At 44.4% G+C, this 20,571-nt stretch overlaps 1 protein-coding gene and 1 long non-coding RNA gene across 2 annotated transcripts; both read right to left on the reverse strand.

The window, feature by feature from the left end:
* Positions 1-4,576: 4,576 nt before the first annotated feature.
* Positions 4,577-10,718, reverse strand: LOC137894447 (circadian-associated transcriptional repressor). Its single transcript, XM_068739927.1, has 6 exons — positions 10,623-10,718; positions 8,674-9,136; positions 8,308-8,383; positions 7,660-7,738; positions 6,326-6,452; positions 4,577-5,179 (listed from the first exon to the last, which is right to left on the reverse strand). The coding sequence occupies exons 2-6, from the start codon at positions 9,094-9,096 to the stop codon at positions 4,805-4,807; spliced, it is 1,080 nt and encodes a 359-aa protein (XP_068596028.1). The 5' UTR covers positions 9,097-9,136; positions 10,623-10,718; the 3' UTR covers positions 4,577-4,804.
* Positions 10,719-16,687: 5,969 nt separating this feature from the next.
* On the reverse strand, positions 16,688-18,669 carry LOC137893586 (uncharacterized). Its single transcript, XR_011105458.1, has 3 exons — positions 18,656-18,669; positions 16,808-16,907; positions 16,688-16,723 (listed from the first exon to the last, which is right to left on the reverse strand). It is a non-coding gene; the product is annotated as an uncharacterized lncRNA (long non-coding RNA).
* Positions 18,670-20,571: the final 1,902 nt, after the last annotated feature.

A 20,571-nucleotide genomic window follows, 5' to 3' on the forward strand; every position in this document is an offset into this window, starting at 1 on the left:
GCGAGAGTGACAGATGCCATGCTGTACATTTCAAGTCCTTATTAGAGCAGCCGTTCTTCAGTCTGATCGGAAACAACCGGCGAGTTACTGGCATAAGAAGAAAACATTTACAGCACGCTCACGCTATTCATCTCCAGGCTGGTGACTATAACAACTTCAACTATGCCTCATCGAAACATGATCATCGAGCTCTTTTGCAGCTTTGCGATGTGTAGAAATGACATGCCTTCCAGTCAGCCTTTACAGTTAGGCCTTAAGCATCTCATGCTGCAGGTTGGCAGCTGCTACTGGGGGGGGGGATCAATTCTGCGGTCGACCAGCGACAGGAGTATGGGATCATGGGATTCCAGCATACTTGTGGTGGGATGACCTGATGGGATGAGCTGATCAACACAGACTAGTATGGAGTGTTGTCAGAAATCCTGCAGTACATGCGCGTAACACAGAGCCGCAGGGATTCCAATGTATTGAACCAGTTATTGACACAGCGGTTGGTCAGAAGGTCAAACTGTGACGCAATGTGCTGCATATGAAGCAGACTTAATCCAGTGACTCCCTTAAAGAAGAATGTTGCTGCATGCAAGCCGAGGGGAAGGAAATGACACGTAAAAGACAGACTCGTAATTCATACATCGAGTTGTTCCACATTTTAACCCTCAAATATCACTAACGCAGTTTATCCTTGGGGTCAGTCTGATCCCAGGGATGTTTGCCTCCAGAAAATGATTTACAGAAAATTGTTGACCAAGTTTTTGAGTCAGGGACTTTGCCTATTTGTTGAATACATAATGAAACCTTGACCTGTTTTCTGGCGCCACCATCAGGCCAAACTTTAGAAATAGTTAATCACTGTATTAGAAATAATGTATCGTGAATTTACGATTTAGAAGTCTCAAAATCTTGGCTTTAAAAGACATCTGGTCTGGAAGAAAGGAAGATCCATCTTTAGGATTGAAGCAGGAAGTAAAGGAGCAACGAGAGGAAACAATGTTGCAGGAGAATCATGGGGCCCTTTGAACCATTTGATCTTCGCTACGGTGGAAACTGCCGGTGGTCATTTTAGTCCTGGAGACCGGTATAATCCCACGACAAGGACACAGCAGCCTCCACATTCAGCACTGATACAATATACTGCAGAAATAAAGTCTATATAATACAAAATAATATGAGGGACCAAAGTAGAGTCGTGGTGGAATGAAAATGATGTTGATGAGCGGCGGCTTCAGCATTTGTGCAAACTGTTCTCCCAATAACTGAGTCCTATTTTGGGCCATTTGAGACCAGTTCTATCTGCAGGGTGTCGACCAGCCTGCTCTGCAGTTCACGATTATATCACGAGTCCTTTCGGCGCTTTGTTAGATCAAGACAAAATGTTACAGGATGTTCTGAGACATGCTGTTCCTTCTCCTCGCAGATCCTGCAGACGCCTGTGTTTTCTTGTTTTGTTTCAAAGGACTCCTCAGCAAAAGAGCAGAAACGATCGATTTGATTCTCTGAATTGATTAATCTACCCCGCGTTTCATGCACAAAAAAACTTGAGTGAGCCATTCAGGGTTAGACCTTTTGCGCTCAGTCAAGCATCTGGCATAAAGGCTCGCGATTTAATAACAGCAATTCATCTCTGCTGGGCCTGAGATGGCAGCAGGTTACAATTCAGTGAGAGCAAATCCATTTTTGGCGACAGAATCTAATTATGGAATATTTATTACAGAGGTCGTTATTGCCGCCTTTTGAATTTGCAGGATTAAAGACACCTCACCTCGCTTTTGCATTTAGTGGAGCTGGTAATTTGAATCTCACAGCTTTAGGAGGATTTAACAAGGAGATGCTGCGACTGTCTGCCCTTTATTCATTAGCTGCACAGATTACATCTTCTTGCTTTGTTTAATAGCACCTGGAGGTTTGGTTTCTATCGTCTCATCTTCATGCTACCGCTGCGGATTTTCTTTTTCAAATGTTAACCGGCTGGGAGGTGTCACCTGTTCTGAGGTGAGCTAACACCTGCCTCCTTTTTTCCTTCAGTCTTCCTTCGAAAATGAATTTCATAGATGCAGCACATATAAATAACTACCTCAGAGCTGTGCGCCGCCGCTTTGGCTCTGCACCTCGTCATTTCACACTCAGCTGGAGCTCAAAGCAAGGCCAATTTACGATGAAAGCCGAGCTGAAGAGAATGACGCTTCACTTATTATTCCTGCCATCCTTTTGCATCTGGAAACACAGGCCTCTCCGCCCTCCCATTGCCTTCTCTCTCTCTCTCTCCCACTTGCCTTTTGAAAGCGTGCAACAAAAGGCTCCCTTCTCTTCTTCAGTAATTGCTGGTCTTTGTAGTTCTACGCACATATAGTTTGGACAAAAAAAAGATTCGCATAACATAACCTCTGTGAGACAAGGGAGCTGTTTGTTGCTCTTCCTGCTCGTGATGCATGGTCTGATGTCTGTGGTGCATCTTATGCAGGTGATCAGACAAATTAACATCTAATCTAAAATCTCTCATGTGAAGTTCTGACACCCTATGATGGTGATATTTCATAACGCTATTTTTTAACTTGATTCATAATGAACCCAAAGAAAACCGTTTTTTTGGGGTTGGTTTAGTTTTCTTTTATGTATGTGTGTAAATGAGAAGGTCCCATGGGGGAAAGTTCTATCTCCTCAGTGAGGTTACAAGTCATAGACGTAAAGAATTTCAATAGTGCAGAGTGATGGAGAATGTGGAAAGGAAGTGAAGAATCGTGTGCGGGCAGGCTGGAAGAGGGGAGGAACATATCGTGCAAAGGATAGACCCCTATATCTCCTATAGATGGCAGTGTTCAGTTGCAGATTTGTGGCAGAGTTGTCTTCTTTTTAAATTCCAGTCAGAAATAAACTGAATATTGACTGTCAGAGCTGATCGTCTGATCGTCACTTAGCTCAGACAGCAGCTCCAGGAAGCAGAAATAGAACATTGCGTTTTATAACTTGTCGCTTAGTGGTAATTCATGTAATTGTGTAGTATTCTCATGTTCTGATGGATTGTTCTTTTTACACCTGAATTAATTTTCATTAAAGGCACTTAATGATGAGGTGATTTCTCTGTTCTCTTCTTTTGTCCTATATAGCCATGAATTGTCGTTATGTGTTGTACAAGTAGGCAACTTATATATATATATTTTTATATACCGTATATATATATATATATATCAAGCACTCCTTCACTAGAATTGCAGTACTCTCTGTGAAATGGAAAGTAACACTGAGCTGGTACATTTTGCTGCACTTCTGAAAGCACGGCTGAAGTGCTGAAAATTACATCCTGCCTTCCAGACAATAAATCTTATTATTCTGTCAGTAAGCGCGCTCCCTGTGAGTGCTTCCGTTCCACGCACTCTATACATGGTCCAAGTGAGATATAAATCCAATAGGAACCTATTTTTTCTTCCCCAGGGGGGTTCTTTGATGCTTAATCGATTAATTACATATAGTTTAAATAATTTCATTCAGACACCTTTGGGGTTCCCCTTCATGTCATCAAAATAACCCTTCTTGTGTTACTACAAAGAGGTTCTGAATATCTCTGCAGGTATAAAGGTGAAACAAAATCTGAGCGCATATTCATGTTATGTAATATAATTGCCACAAATTCCAGATGGGAAATGTGTCAGGCTTTGAATAAACTTGCATTAAGAAATAAAAAAATCTAAATAAAACAGACTGTAACCATCTTACATCAAACAAAGATAACCACATTTATTTTTAAAGTATAAAAGTTCACACTATAAAGGCCACTTTTCAGGGTAAAATGACAACCAGTCTGCAAGATTTACACAGAGAAATGTCTTGTCCCTCTTTGCTGGTCCAGCACGCGGTCCAGTTCTGTGGCAAAACAAAAGAAATGCTCTACTCCACCACAGAAAGCAAATGGCAAGATCGGAATAATTTACTTGATACAGGAAAACGGCAGGAGAGTGAGAATTCCTGATTTGTACATCCCGCAGAGGAGCAGCTATTCTGCACGACTCTCTCTCTTTATCAAACTGGCTGACAGGCACAGCTTGACGTTGGAGGCACAGTTTTTGCCTTCGGGTGGAAACTCGGAAAGGAAGTCTTCAGTTGACATTCTTTACAATGGCGCCGGTCAGTCCTCGAAAAGCGTCCTCTGGGTCGGCGCGGGCCGAGTGACCCGTGCTTGCGAGGCCTCCCTGTCAGAGGCTGCTTGGCTCGCCACAGAGCCGGTTCACATTCCGGCCCGCTATCTGTGGCGTGGCGCCCGCTGAGGTAGAACAGTTGTACCAAAAAGACTTATCAATAAAGTTCGTAAATGGGTAACAGTCACATCAACAAAGTTAAGAGTGGAGTTAAGAAGAAGGGGAGGGAGGGGGGGGATAAAAATCGTCACGTTTTCTTAAACTGCGGCGTGGTTGGGTATCTGCTCCGGCAAACCCGCCCCCCCCCCCCCCATTCAGACATGATAGCGGGTTCGCAGGTACCCGAACTCGATTATTGCATCTACGACTCGGTTGTGAACTCCTTCGCCCGACTGACCTCTGCACGTGAAATACACCCCCCACCCCCCCCCCATCTCCTCTCTCGCCATTTATTCAAGGGTGTAAACAATAAACAAATGAAAGTTAATAAAATGGAACTGAAGCCGATGCTCGTCATGTCGGGGAGGGCACATTCCTTTACAGACAGTACGACACGCTCCCTCCGCATTAAAGAGGAATCTGCGACGTCCCTCGTGAAGCCCCCCCCCCCGAAGGCTGGAATGGGCTAATCGAGCCGACTGGGTCCTCCCAGCTGGACGTCCCGCCCCCTGCACGGACTAGGACCAGCTGCTGTCCATCAAGCCCCCAGTCCCCATGCGGGTGATGATGCTATCCGTCGACTTGAGGAGCCTCTCCAGACAGGGCGCATTGATTTTTCCCGGCGGGGGGGGGCCTCTGGGCACGGAGTCTGTCTTAGTGTGGCCGTCTGTGCTGGACGACACCACGTTGTCCTGCGTTAGGTCTCTGTGGGACAGCAGGTGCCTGGGGCCAGCCGGGGCCTGCTCTGCGGTGGGGGGGCAGCTGGGTGAAGTGTGGAGCCACTTCAGGTTGCTGGCAGGAGGGGTGAGATCAGCGGCTCTCGGGGCTTCGACTCTGGCTGGAGGGTCACCGAGGGGGGGGGGAGTCGCCGCAGCGGTGGGCACTGGAGACAGCTGGAAGCACATGGAGTCGCATTTACTGAACTATTCTTTAAATGTTCACTGAGTGAAAATGTGCAACTTTAGTGCTCCAGAGAACTAGTAAACCACAAACTGGAGATTCTGCACTTTGGTTTTTAGCAAAAAATTAGAGCATTTTGAGAAATGATAATGCTCCGACAATAAGATTCTACATTTTGTGGCCCTTAAACCTGCCATACTTGATTTTCGTGGCTACTCTGACGGAACACAAAAAGTTGTACATTGTTCTTAGAATGATTCTGCCAGCAGCAGATGCAGGGAAACATTTACTGGACTTAAGAACACTTGCAAAATGTAAATCAAATATCTCCTTTTGGGCCGGTTCCTGTCAGGCTATGGAGGTGCCGACTGTTTGTGAGCTGGCTAACTCAATCCGTCATCACAGACGACAGCTAAGGAGTCCCATAGAACCGAAACAACAAGCTGAAAGAAGCTAAAAAGCTCAGTTAAGCTGAGAACTGCACTTTTAACATAATGATATTCATTTTAGCAGCTTTAACCGAGTAGCTTCAACAGCATGTCCATTTTTGAAGATACAGTGATCCCTCCTACTTCGCGGCTATAAGCTCGAAATTTAACACTTAAAACACTTTCAAACAGTTTTTCTAACCTTTTAAAATTCTTATTAAATACTGTTACTGTATGTATACAGTACAGCAATGTTTATTTCTATATAAAGCATGTGAAACACAAAACACATCTGTAGAATGTGTTTAATTTTCCGCAAATATTTATGTAAACGCGCGATAGAGCGACTCCGTGAAGAAGGAGGGATCAGATGTTTTAGTTTGTGATAACGTGAAAGTCTTCTTCACAACAAGGATTAGCCCCAGAAATAAATCCTCTCCTATTAGATTCAAAGGAATGTTCCATAGAATACTGACCTTTCTTATCCCCCCAGGGACACTATACTCCAAGATTACCATTTCTCCTCTGTCATTGTTCCTAGCGAACCTGAGATTCCAGTAATACCTCGGTAAAAATAGCTGTTAATCCTCCCTCCCCCATCCCAGACCTGTAATTAAATAGCAATATATATTTCAATCCCTCTTTCACCTCGCCACAGTCTTACATCTTAATCAAGACTTCTGCTTTCTTTTTTTTTACATGACTTCTCACCTTCCGTTTCTTGGTATGAAACTCTTCCTCTGTCTTCGTGGCAGGAAGTTGATCGGGGACTTTTACATTAGGAAACCAGCTCTTTAGCATTTCTTCCATTTTCATAATGATGTTGACGTACTTCTCCCTGGAGAAAAAAGATGGCAAGAATAGAGGTGGCGAGGCAGAATGACGAAGAGAAAGAGACAAACAAATATTTAATCAAGATATTGCAAATCCAACATTCACCAACGATCCTTCTAAATATTAAAAAAAAAAAAGTCTTTCTATGAAAAGGTTCAGTATTCAGCAGCAGGCAAACAAATTCATTTGGCACACAGCGTGTTTGTGTGAGGAGAATCGCCCTGCTTGTCTCTAAATACACACCAAAGCCACAACGCAAAAAAACCAACTAGTGGCCGTGACGCAGTTCTGGTTGGAGGTGGGCAGCAGGGAGTGGCGTTCCGATAACTCCCCGCCAATCAAAACCAGATGGCGGATTTGGATAAGCCTGCGTTACATGATCGGCACCTTTTTTTGCTTTATCCCATTCAGAGCATGTTAAATTCATGTGAAAGATTATCCGGAACAGCGACAGCTAAAAAAAAAAAAGAAAAAAAGAAACGTCTCTTTGATCTTATCTTCCATTGTGCCGCCGCAGGGCCTGCCAGCTGGCGACACGGCGCCAGTGACGTAGGTGAGCTTAGCACACCTTCCAGCCTCGGCACCCCCCCCACCCCCCCCCCCCCCCCCGGGCTGTCTGCAGAGCGAGGCTGCCACGCCCACTCTTTGTCTCTCACATGAAGGCAGCAGCTGCTGGGACGGGACCGCCAGGCCTCGGATCAGTCCGCGCCACCGCACGCGTTTGAGCGGTGGTAACAATGTCACAGAAAATAGTACGCGACGCGAGAGGATTATAAAATGCGCTTTTCTTTAACGTTGTGAAGTTGTTGCTATATACTTACACTCACCGTTGTCTCTTAACTAATACTGACTAATATTTATGGGTCATATAAATATTGTGTACTCTGTTTTATGCAGCCATACTTACCAAACGTAAGGCTTTAAACGGAGTGATATCATACTCCCATTATGCCTCCCGGTCAGTGGAGAGCAGTGGAGCCAGATACATTATTAACTAGATGCCCAGATACAGTGAACGGCAGCATCTCTGCAGTCACTTTGTCTTAAATGTGTGTGTGTTTTTTTGGGGGGGGGAGCTCCTTGCAGGGCAGCTTGCAGCGAGCCACGTGTCACCGAGGACCGACAACATTTCTAGCCTTTGTAACTAAACTGGTTTTCAACGCATCACAGCCGTCAGCGGCTGAAGGAAGAAGAGGGTTTTCCCCACTTACCCCATGCAGGGGTTCTGGAGGACACCCATGATCCTCTGGATCCTGTCCATGGCCACGCTCTCTTGGAAACTGCTGAGTCCTGGAAAAGAATAGGGTCGCACCACATGTTACATGAACTGTGTGGACCGCATGACGACGCACATCTGAAACGTGAACAGACTCCCTGCCTCCGCGGCCGGGAGGGTATCAAGCAAAGAGGCGTGGTTAGGCGTTTTACATAACCTGCATAAAAATGGCCCTTCGTCCCAGGGAGCCATATAATGACAGGAGCTGCTTTTGGGGGAAATGCAGCTAACTTACAAGGAAGTGTCACTTAGCTTGTTCTCATTAGGTAAAAAACAACATTCCCGTTTCCTGACTCTTAACAGGTCGGTTCAAAAAGTGTCGTTGCTAAAGAACACCGAAATAAGCTCCAGTATAAAAGTTAGGCACCCACGCACAGGAAATACCTGTGGTTTCTTGATAGTCCAGGAACAATACGCATCTCGCACATCTCGCTCTAAAATCTCAGGAACGCATATTCCATAAGGAATGGCAAAACACAAGAGAGAGAGACGGACGGGACGCAACTAAGAACAGGTCGCATTGGACGGTTTCAGTCCAATGAGAATCTAAACGAGATTATGAAACTCAGAATGACGAACTTACGTTGTCGGTACCTCCCCGAGCGAAGGCCGTTCAGGATCGACGACAGGGGATGGACGTAGCATTGGAGCTCCACGCACTGAAAACCAGAACAGATTCACTCAGAGATGATTCTCCTTTGGGGAAAGGCCCCGCTTCAAACACACACACGTTACGGAACCCGAGTCAGACACCCTGGAAACTCCCCTTGTTGTCCCGCTGATTCACCGAGCTTGTTTTATTATAGCGTTTTCCTGGTTCCTCAGAAAAGCATGACTAATTCTGCTCACATAATAAAGGGGGGGGGGGGGGCAGCTTTACTGGAAATTGCATGCATGAGATAGTGGAGTCAGACTAGGAGAGGGGGGGGGGGGCACGGCAGTCGCTCACCTTACGGCTGAAGATTTGGTTTTTCTCGGACCCGTTGGGCAGGAGCTGCCGTCCGTTGCGCTCTTCCTCCGCGGAGCTACTCTTCCTCTTCAGTGTTTGCTGAGTGGTTTTGCCTTTCTCTCTCTCCGCCTGTTGCCTTTTATACAGTCCAACGGTGCTGTCCCAGATCTCCTTGCCGTTTGGGGGAGATCCCCGACCGGAGGCCTCCCTGACCTCCCAGCTATTGTCGCGATCTTTCCCCTCGCTGCCCCGGCGGCAGCCGCCGTCGTCAGTCGGGCGCAGTCGCGCAGGCGGGTTGCCGGGGGACGGAGGAGCCTCCGTCTGGCTGTGCTTTCTGGACGAGTCCAACTCCTGTTCGCTCTCATCGTCCTCACAGTCACTAGCGAGCCAGTCAATGGAGTTGTCCGAATCTGTAGCAGACATCCTCGACCGCAGACTCTAATGAGCACTGACCATCACTGACCTGGCAAACAGAAAGCCGTGGTTACTAAAAGGCAGAGGCATGAAGACACGAAGGCAGCGCTGGGATGATGATGATGATGATGATGATGATGACGACAAGCACGAGCTTGAACAAACAGGATCCGTGTAGCAGCCTAAAATATATGATCCAGGAAGGAACTAGAAAAAAAGCATTCGGAACGCGCCGACCTCCACCAAGCAGCTCATTCCCCTCCCAGCTGCTACCGCCACAATCAGTCAAGTTATCTTGAAAGGAGGCAGGGATGTGCCACCATGGCGACCATGTATCAGAGTGCAGACCTCCCATCCACACAAGTGACACTTGTAAGGGGGGCGGGGGGGGGGGTCACAAAATGAGAGACAGGCTCTGTTTTGTTCTCCACATGCAGAAAGCCTCCTAAATAAAAAGCCCTCTGACTAAACGGTGTTCACGGCGGCTTAATTGCTCGTAGCCTCTTTGCATCGCTGCAGAATGTTTCCATTAGTGATCAAGGAAGTGAGAACAAATGCCTTTTCTGCAAAGGGATTCTTTTTGGTGCTTGTCGGCGGTTTGTGCCGGCTACATCTGCGGAATGGGAGGCTCTGGGGGCTAATTACTCCCCACGTCTTTGTCTCAGGATGACCGCCTTCTGATCTTATTGTTACGAGGGAGAGCGGAGCCGAGGTTTGCTGATCACAAATGGAAACATATGCGCTTACATGTTTGCACAATGGCCGAGGCAATAAAGGGATCAGGAGATTTGAATAAAAGTGGCTCCTGTTATTTTCTTCTTTTATCTCAGGTGGTCTTTTAAATTCCACATAAACAAAATCCGACAATAATCCCACATGTTATTGTCTTAGAGAGGACTTCCTGCAACTGCTGTCCTCATTACAATCCGCACATCTGGACATATAAAAGCGTCATAAATACATTTTAGTGTTTGCTTGCGTGCATTTTTTTGTAATAAAGAAATAAAACTTATCCCATCGTCCATTTGTCCGGGGCCTTTACGTTTAAACACCAAAACCAGACCTTTAAACCTTTAGGTCTCCATCTACCTGTGTCCTGTGTAGGTGGGGCACATCAATAGAGATGCCCTCCACTTCAAACAAGTGATGAACACGGATTTTAGGAGACATATTGCCTCGCCCAAAGATCGAATATCGACATTCTTTAAGGCAATAATTCAATAAAAAATATTAGGGGGCGCGATGCGGTCATATGAGCTTCTAAATGCGGTCCTCAGCGCAGCTCAGCAGACACAATGGACTTCCTCATCGCTCATAGTAAATGTGGCAGCGTGCTAGAATCGCCCCCCCCCCCAAAAAAAAAAACCCCTGATGCGAAAAAAAAAGTATCAAATTATTTTACTTGTCATATTATATCACTGTTCGCTCTTTTTGATCCAAATTCCTCTGCGCGAATTCCAGAAATAAAAAAATTAAAAAATCAAGTCCTCCTTTCAAACATGTCCGGTCGTTCTTCCGGTGACGCGGAATCTCACCTTCCCGGGACGGAGCGGAGCGTCTTGAGTGTTTTAGCGGTAGATCCAGCAGCGGAGTCGGATCAGTGTGCAGCCGAGCCGACGTGCGGGTCCGTGCGGGTCCGTGCGGGGCGGGTACGCGGGTACAGTCAGCTATCAAGCCCGTGTTGCTTCTCCCAAGGCAACGTGTCTGGGTGGGCGGGACTAGGGGAGAACGACGCGCCCATTTGCTCCTCGGCCGCTCGCTCGCGACCAATCGGCTTCGCCGCTGCGTGAAGTTGAGGCGCGATAGGCGAGGGAGGTTTACATATTTAAATGAGATGGAAATGACACAAACACGTGGACACGCGGCTCGGTTTCACCAAGCAGCTGGTCGGGGGTCGACCAGCTGCTTGAGACAAGCTATAAGGTATTATATATATATTATAATATATTATATTAAGATATGTTATAAGATATATGGTATTCTTTTATTAGTCCTACAAAGTGACATTCCAAGTGATGAGCGAAGGTGCGGAACTATCACCTGCTCAGCAGGTTCAGTAACCTGATACAACTAGTATTTCCTAATACATAGAATAAATGTAACTGTTGAAAATAAGAATGAAAAGAACTACAATAAACTGAATTTATCATTGATTTAACATCAATTTGAGCAGTAATCAACATAGTGTGATGGTAATTTAATATACATCATACTTTATAGGTGAATTTATTCTCGATTAAAAGGTAGCCTGCAATGTTTCACTTTAAGAAGAATTTAAAAAAAAAACTCAGTCGGTGTGGCGCCATGGGAGGATTTGCTGCATGTGATGAATTCAAATTAAATTGATGAGTCATTTCTCTCCAGGCAAAACTGGCTGTAAATGACATGCAGAATGTGTTTGAGCTGCGTGTTCCTGCATATGTTTTATCTTGCCACATTGACGGTAAGGGTGTGACTCATATAGGACCTCTGTTTGCCTGAGAAGAGGCAGCACACGATCAGAGAGCACACTGGGATCCTGAGCTGGATCCAGTGAGTCATTAACCCTCTCACAGCAAATGGGATCGTGTGCGACTGACAGACTGCTTTAACTACCGCGTGTAAATCTGTGTGACATAAAGCCATTCTTGTGTTGTGCTTACTATAATGAGCTAGGGAGATCTGAACCTCAGAGCATTTTTTGTGGCCAAGTGATTATAGTGGTTTGTGCTGTATGTGACTGTTTTTGTTTTTTGTTTTTTTTAATGTGCTGCTCTCAAAGCATGGAGCGGCAGGAAAAGGCCACTGGTGGTCCGGCGTCCTCTAACAGAGGCTTTAGTATTTGCAGCTGCGTCTTTAATCACATCCCACTGTGAAGCAGGCTCCAGAGCACCCATAAGGCACACTGAGCCACACTTTTTTGAATTTTAATTGTGTTATTTAACATCCCTCCTGTCCCCCCCCAGGCCAGGATCCTCCAGCGACCCCAGACTTTGTGATGGCGAGAGCTTCCTACAGATTCCCAGAAAACTCTCATTTCCCCTTTTTGATTTAAGGGCTCCAAGTCACGGTGGAGTACATCACATCCCCTTCAAAGCACAGGAAACACTTCTACATTTGTTTTGAGGGAGGGGGTCAGAGTCTGAGATGTAGAGGAAATTGTCTTTATTACTAATAAATTAACACATTGTCATGAAGGAAAATGGTGTTAGGAAGCATCTCTGATGGTTTCAGGTCATCTTTTGTCTATTTACTAGAAAAAAAACTACACAATCTTTACATAAGAAGAAGTTCATGTTTAAAAGTGTTATAGTAATTTTTTTTATTAAAGTATAAGTGAAAAACTACATGATGTTATCTTTACTGTAGCTAAAAGAACAGGTCTAGTGGACGTTGTGGAGGAAATTGGTCCTCAAGTCATATTAATATAGGATTATGGGATTATGAACTTTATTTCAACTTCTTTTATTACCATGCACAGGCATAGACGTGCCGAGAATAACATGGTGGAAGGAAAAATTCCTGTCATCACGCCTGCTCTTTGTAGTCAGGTTTCCTGCATATTTTATATGTTTCCTGATTGTTTATTTTATGTCCTTCATCTTTTTCTAAAGTCAACAATAGATACACCATCGGATGGGAATTTCTATCTGTTATTGTCCTTTCTATTTACGTTATAGAAACTTTTCCTACTTCCAAGGCACATGGTACATCTGCAGCATCGGGAACACCCTTATCAATAGATCAATAGACCATGAATAATAATAAAGTTTTGCCTCTTTAGAGATGCCTTGCATTTATCTTGAAATCAGTTAATTTTGTGTAGCTAAAGGAAAAAAAATGTCAAAGAATACAAATTACAGATATTTGTGTTAAAATCCGGGGATTAAAAAGAAAAAACAAATACTCAAGTAAAGTGGAAATACATGAAAATATTAAATATGAATTGCATGTACAAAGTATTTATACTTCACATCTCAGATTAACAACACTCAAGCTTCATTCATATTAAAAATAAGCGACAATTGATTCTTTTATTTGTGTATTCTATCAGGGATGAGTCACACAACAAACTGACACTGTGATTTTCAATCTGTCTGAGAGGCTGGTTCATTCCGTATCCCACAGAGACAGGATGTCTCATGCTCTCATTCATAAAGAAGTCCGACCGAGACTCACACCTTGCTTTATTGTCTGTCTTATAACGATCCGGCTTCCCAACCCCCCCCCCCCCCTCAGAAAAATGTAGCATACGTGCGTGAGTGAGCATCAGGGGCCTTATCTCATCCTTCGAGGCCAGAAATGTCTTGGAGCAACTTGTCCTATGGTTTGATGCATGTACAATGCAAAGCATTGACAACATTCAGTGGAGTGTGGAAGTGACAACCAGGGGGGAACAAGCACATGTGCGTCACACTGGTTGCTGTCGCCTGCACTGGGCTTTGGAAATAAAGCAAGCACGTCTGCCTCAAGAAAGGATTCAAACCATAAACAGAACCCTTTAATACGTCTGTTAAGGTTCTCAGTTCAGAAAGCACTCCAGATGTGAGTAATAAAATACCAATAATCATCTCTGACTGAAATGATCTACTCCAGTGGTCGTCTGATGAGGTTTGGGCTGCGCTTGTCTGAACTTTGCAACTCTCGCTGGTGCAGCTCTCCCCTCCAGATATGACATCTTGCTACAGGAAATGCTAGTTTCGCCAACTTGACTCCACCCACACACACACACCAGAAATGTGACTGCACATGATGTGGGCATGCTTCAAGAGTGCGGTGGGAAACATGCCAATTTGTGTGTGCCGAGGCTCAACCAATAGCATTTGGAGTTTTTCATTAGCGGTTATGTAGTCAGTGGAGAAGCGATGCGCGGTGCACGTTCACGACTTTAAAGGATTGGACTTCCGGAACCTTGTAATACACCCTCCCTCTGTGGATCCTTCCCGGCCCAACTCCTCTCAGTCACATGCAGTTTGCTTTCAGTCAGTCAGTCACATGCACTTTACTGAGAGAGACAGCTCCGTCAACATTTTCCACACAAAGTTCACATGCAGGCAGTTGAGAACGTCTGGCAGCGAATCGTTGTCAAGTCTCTCATGGCTATGTGTGTGTGTAGGTGTAGGTGTGTGTGTGTGTGTGCCTCTACTCGCTCTAATGTCTGAATGGCTGCCAGAGCAGCTCAAGCGACAGTATCTATCTATCTGCAGGGCTGAACGTTACATGTGACTGGGGTATATTTTAACTGGGTTATGTAAGTGCTCCAGCCTCCACACACACACACACACACACACACACGCGCGCACACACACACATGCAGATGAGAAGGGCTTCACATGATGCAGAACCTGGGCCAATGAGTCTTTTGACATTTTTAGGACAGGTTGAAGTCCGTCGTGACTCATATTTTAATATTGATTATAGATGATGTAACATTTTTAAGGCGTAGCAGCATAATATAATCTTAAGGTAATAGTTCGGGTTACATAAGGAGATTTCTGAGGTCACAGTAGTCCAAAAAGTGAGCTTTTTACAAGCACCGCCTGCTCAACTCGCACGTCTCTGACAGCAGAGATTCGTCTGACGCGAAATAAGAAGATCATTTGTTAGTAGCTATATAGACATGATGCTGACGCTGCTTAAGAGATAGACATGATGCAGACGCTGCTTAAGAGATAGACATGATGCAGACGCTGCTTAAGAGATAGACATGATGCAGACGCTGCTTAAGAGATAGACATGATGCAGACGCTGCTTAAGAGATAGACATGATGCAGACGCTGCTTAAGAGATAGACATGATGCAGATGCTGCTTAAGAGGTTGAAGTATTTAAGGCTTCCCTTGGAAAGCTTTTGAGAGAGCTGGCAACGGACTAGCCGCTAGATCTATGTCCAATGCAGAACTGCCCACGCTCCGTCTGCTAACACTTTTATGGGATGATTATGTGGGGTGGGGGGGTGAGATCTTATCTAAAAGTGACGCAGTTTGGGCCGATAATTTCTTGGGAGGCAACCAATCCAAGCTCACTTGGAGAGGAGCTGATGATGGTGACTTCAGGATGACCAAATATATCATAGAAGGTTTATTAATCACTGTAGTTGATCAGTTTTATGAAAAAATAATGAAGGGGATAAAGTATGTAATGTAAGGCCACTCTTATATCTTATAAAGGACTGTTCAGTATTAAGATCAACGAATATCCACATTTATTTCCCTGTTTCTTTGATTAATTGGTTAATCTGTAGAAGGCCTTCCCCCACCTCACCCCCGTGGTCATCCTTTAGTCCAATCTACAGTGATTAAATATTTATTCCAACAAGCTAAGAAGCCAAACTCTAAATATATTTAATTTATTACACTGTTAAGACAATAAGAAAAAAAATAATATAAAGAGAAACCCTTGAAAAGTTCCTGACTCAAGGTGAGAGACAAAACAGAAAGGACAGGAAGAGAGAGACAGAGACTGGTCATTGAAAACTGCAAACTTTATCTAAAGGGACATGTTTTAAGTGTATTCTTAAATGCAGAGAGAATGTCTGACTCCCATCCGAGCCTGGAAGGTGGTGAGTCTGACAGATGAACCCGTCTTACTGAGACTCTAGAGGAAAGTAATAAAGTTATAACACCAAACTCAGCTTGGAAGCGAAGATACTTCCCGTGGGGCAAAGCAAAGCACTATATTATTTAAACGGGGAGGCATCGTATGTGTATTCAGAATATGTAAAAGTACATGCATCTATTTAGTTATTTTGAGCTAAACAACAGGCAATGCAGCAGAATCAAATGTGTTTGCGCATCCCACCGGCAACATTGGACGCGCACCGCATTCTTCAATTCCGATTTATGTCACTAATGTTGTTTGACAGGGTTGCTATGTGAGCTGACTGGGGGGGGGGGGGGGGGGGTCACGGTGACCTTATCCAGGAGTAACAGATTTGCCGTTTCGTATTGAGAGGCCTCATCATCGTCACAAATCCTCGCTGCAGCGGAACATGCATTAGTCACCCATCCAGAGATCTTATGGTTAAAGTCAGCACGCAGATCTTTAATAGCAGGGGCTGTTTGCGACTAACACGTGTCTCTGGCCCTGCCCCAGGTGTGAGGTTTCTGCTTTCCTTACCAATAGGAGCAAGGCGTCAGCGTTCTTTTTTTTATTGTTATTATGCTGCCGGTGTTGCTTCAGTCGTACAGTTGCATAACATTGTGAGGCCCCATGAGGACTACATCTCCGTTCTTTGGATGTCATCCCAACCTTTTAAAGTGAAAAAAGTACCTGGCAAGAGAATAGCTTTTCAAATGTCAACATTCATTTAGCATAGAGCTGAAGAGTATGTCCAGATGAGATCATTCTACCTTCACGGGTTTCCTGGTGAAGTGGGAATAAGGCTGATGTACTGCAAGGAAATAGTTTGGATTTGTGCTGGGGAGCAAGACAAAAGCCTGAGGGGGTGAGGTTAGGCAGGGCGAAGCGAGGGGGAGGACAGGTGTCAATGTGTGATTGCAACACAAAGTTGGAAGGAGCGAAAGACCGGAGGGTCTGACTTGCTGCCATGTCCAGAGATCACCCCGATGCAGCACTGTGCTTATTCTGGTTTACACGTGACACGCGCTCTCTAACTTCCTGCACACAACTCCCTCTCTCTCCCTCTCTCTCTCTCTCTTACACACACACACACACACAGCCATCTTTCAGACTATACAGTACACTAATCCTGCGCCTGCCCCCGCATCACAATTTCTCACATTTTATGCTCCCTTTTCAAATTCCATCAGCGATCTTCCAGTTAGTGGCCTCAGCCTGCTTGCAGCCTCCCTGTCTCCTTCTCATGTAATCCTGTCTTTCCTGCAAGAAAACACATGCACATGTAGCATCTTCCATGTGATCTTTGTGGCATGGTGACTTTATACATATATGAACATTCAACATGCTAGAGAAAGCACAATTCAAAGCCTTTTTTTTTGCACTCCCATGCATATTTTCAAGACTTGTGAATTGTCTTAACGTGTGAACAAAAACACAAGGCTAATGAAGAAGGGCCTGCATTTGATACGAGCTGCAACGTGCAACAGGATTTATTTCTGTCACTTCAGGAGAAGAAAGGTATGGATGCTTCAGACAGTGTTGTCTCCAACCGCTGGCATCATTGGGAATGTGATAATAAGAAGACATGAATTTGAATATTTATTTAGAGTACAAGGTTTGTTTAGCAGACTAGACATTGCACAGGTCATGTACACTTACTGCAGAAGCTCAGTGAGTCCGGCAGTGGATGGAAAACAATCAATATAACACTGAGATCACACTCAAAGGTGACATTTCATCCTACTGCAGGGCTTCTTCAAGCAAAATAATAATCATTTCATATAAATGTGGGCCATTATTAATGGCAAAATCAATAATTTATGTGTTCAAAATCTCAGTTTACTGCTCTTAGTGCGTGAGTTAGTGTCAGTCTGTCACTGAAATCTGGTAAATGTTTTATACATAAGTAAAAAAAATATGTTTTTCCGACTAAAACTTAATTTAGTGACCTGATAAAATACACAGCATCAGATCTGAGATCAGCCACATCTTCATGGATGGATGAATGGATGAATGGAATAGACATTAAACACAAAATTATGTAAGCAGACCTTTCAGGATAAACCTGCAGGATCAGCCATACAGAAACACATAGATCCCTAAACTATCATCACAACAGGAGATCATTTGATGACATAAAAGTGGTGACCTCAAATCCAAAGTGCATGCAATGCGGTTGACTTTCTGCAGTGTCAAATTACAAGCCAAAAATGTCCCCACCCCCAGCGAGCCCGAACAGTAAACTGGGCGTGTAAAGGGTGGAAAATTCCAGCCTTTTTATTTTAAGCAAAGCCGTTGTGTTTACTCCTCCATCTCTCCTGATACATTAACTAGGTCAAGCAAAAATGAATCTGCCAACAGTCTAAAGAGGGGTGGTGACAGGATGGTGGGAGGTGCTGATGGATGGGGGTGGGTGGGGGGGTGTTATTCTGTGGACTTTGACAAATTCCATAGTCAGGATGAAACCCAGTTGCCTAATTTTAGGTCTCACCTCCCCCCCCATTGACTTTCCAAGGAGGTCTGAATTCACAAGCATTGGCTGGAGCTCGTTTCAACGGGGTCCTGGTTACATAATTTAATGCCCAGAACTAAATTTCTATTTTCCATAAGCCTCTTGTGAGACTTTTTTACGCGACTGTTGTGCACGTGAATCTGCTCACGATTTTGTATTTGACTGGCTGGAATTCATCCAAGTTAACTTCAGCCCATCCTCTCTGTGGCATTTTCATTTCAGACAACAAAACATGCATCTCAACTTCCTCTGGGAAGAACGCCTGTGTCTACAATCATAATTATATTTATCCTCTCCAAAGTTCTCCAAAGCTATTTTAGCACATGTGCTGAGGGCAATTTTAGCCGTGGACAACCTCACTATGTTGTATATTTAAAATAACGCTTTAATATATCGATATAAAACAGGGGAAACCTAATCATTATGTAAGTGTGGCACACAATAAATGAATAGGGACATGAACTGAGATTATTTTACGTTACATAATGCAACACACCTTTCAGTGAATGACGCTCCAGGCATGTGAGCAACAAGGAAATGGACTGAACGCATGGCTCAGCACATTGAGTCTGACATTCAATCCTCTGGAGGGTTGCGCCAAATGTTTTAAGGCTCATTTACAGGTCTGCTTTTCCACAGGGTCATGAGGTTCAGGGTGTCACAGATGGCTGAGCCGAGGAGCTGGTGTTTCTTTGCAAAGCGAAACAGCGAGTGGGGGAGGGTCTTTCAGCAGGCCAGTGGGCTTTCTGCACCTTTGTGCGCAGCCACATGCTAAAGCGTGCTTGGTTTGGTGATAATTTTATTTTCTAAATTGGAATCTTGCAGTCAAACATTTTCACCACTTTAATAAACAAACCCGCAATGATGAAAGTTCAGTTTATTTTGCAGATGCATGTTAAAATGCAGTTTGGTAGTGACTGATTTAGGAATGGTGACAGTCAACACCTCAAAGAAGATACCAGAAAGCACCACTTGTATCCAGAATGACAACTGATGAACTGATGCGTTGAAGGGGCTTCCTCTTCAACTCATGCAAAGATTGATGAAGATTAAAACGAAGATGGTATCAATTATCTGAATGTATCTAACAGAAAGTGAGTAAATGTCACTTAAAAAAATAAAATAAATTCTTTAAGATTATAAGACGAGGCACGGTGGCGTCTTGACGCGAGACACCTTCTGCAACTTCTATGCTTACTGCATGTGACTTGACCTTTGCACTCTGGAGTACGGCGTAATAAGACACAATGAGTAACACGAGGTCTCGGATAACCAGCCAGATAATTCACTTCCTAACACATTCTGGGAAAGCCAGATAAAACGTCACAGCTGAGCCACATTTCATCCAGGAAATGATGTGAATCAGGTCAACGGGCCAAGGTTCCCTGTGAGAAGGGGTCAGAGGGGAATGTGGTGCTTTTCACTCAGTTTATCTGACAGTTTTTTTTTCTCCTATGCATTATCATCATACAAAACCTATTCTTGAACACGCAAGTCCCCGAATCTCAACCAAAACCCCACAACCAAAATATGTTTTCAATGGCGAGAACATTTTCTTCGTCAGCCAGTTTAGCAGATTGAAATAGTCTTAATACATCTGGAAATTTAGGTTTTATTACTAAATTGCAGACAGAAATTATTTTGTAAAAATATTTTTTTTTGCAGGTGAAACCACCAAACTGTCACGGGCCAATGCAGGTGAGAGGGAAATCCAGAAACTGAGCTTTATTATCCAAAACCGGCTAGTCAGTCCAAACCAGCAGACAAATCAGAATAGGTCAGTTCCAAAAATCAGGCAGAGGTCACAAAACGGGTGATCAGAACAGGCAGGCAGACAGATCCCAGGCGCCAGGCAAAAAGGCTAATTCATATTTTGACATGTGGTACTTTTAATGTATTTCGAAGGACATTTACTTTTAATCAGCATAGGTCCTGAATTCATCTTTAGCCTCAATAAAAGACGGGAGGATAATGACACATTCAGAACTATTTCTACTTAAAAAACAAAACCGCCATCCTGATGCCACCGCCTTCATTAGTCACAAACCCATTACGGTTCTCTGAGTTTTTATAATTTCGTTCCAGCGTTCACAGTTTCAGTATCAACAACAAAGACGTGAATGCGTGCTGCATTCACGTTAAAAGCCTCGCATTGTAAGAAGCGCGCTCCGAGTTCCAACGCTGTGATTCACGAGCCTGCTTTGTGCAGCCTCCCACTCCTGCTTGCACATGTCGTCTGCTGCTCTGTCCTTCATCCACGCTAACGTCACAGGAGGCTGGCTGCACTCCTACGTTCCCCGCAGAGTGTGACCAGTTGGATTGGCAGCCGGGTCCAAGTATGCAAGCCTCTCAGTAGATGCTGTGATCAATAGGTGGCACAGAGGGCCCTCACACGGTTTGTCTAATTACCAT

This window comes from Brachionichthys hirsutus, chromosome 5, assembly GCF_040956055.1.
Source record: "Brachionichthys hirsutus isolate HB-005 chromosome 5, CSIRO-AGI_Bhir_v1, whole genome shotgun sequence".
Lineage (NCBI taxonomy): Eukaryota > Metazoa > Chordata > Actinopteri > Lophiiformes > Brachionichthyidae > Brachionichthys > Brachionichthys hirsutus.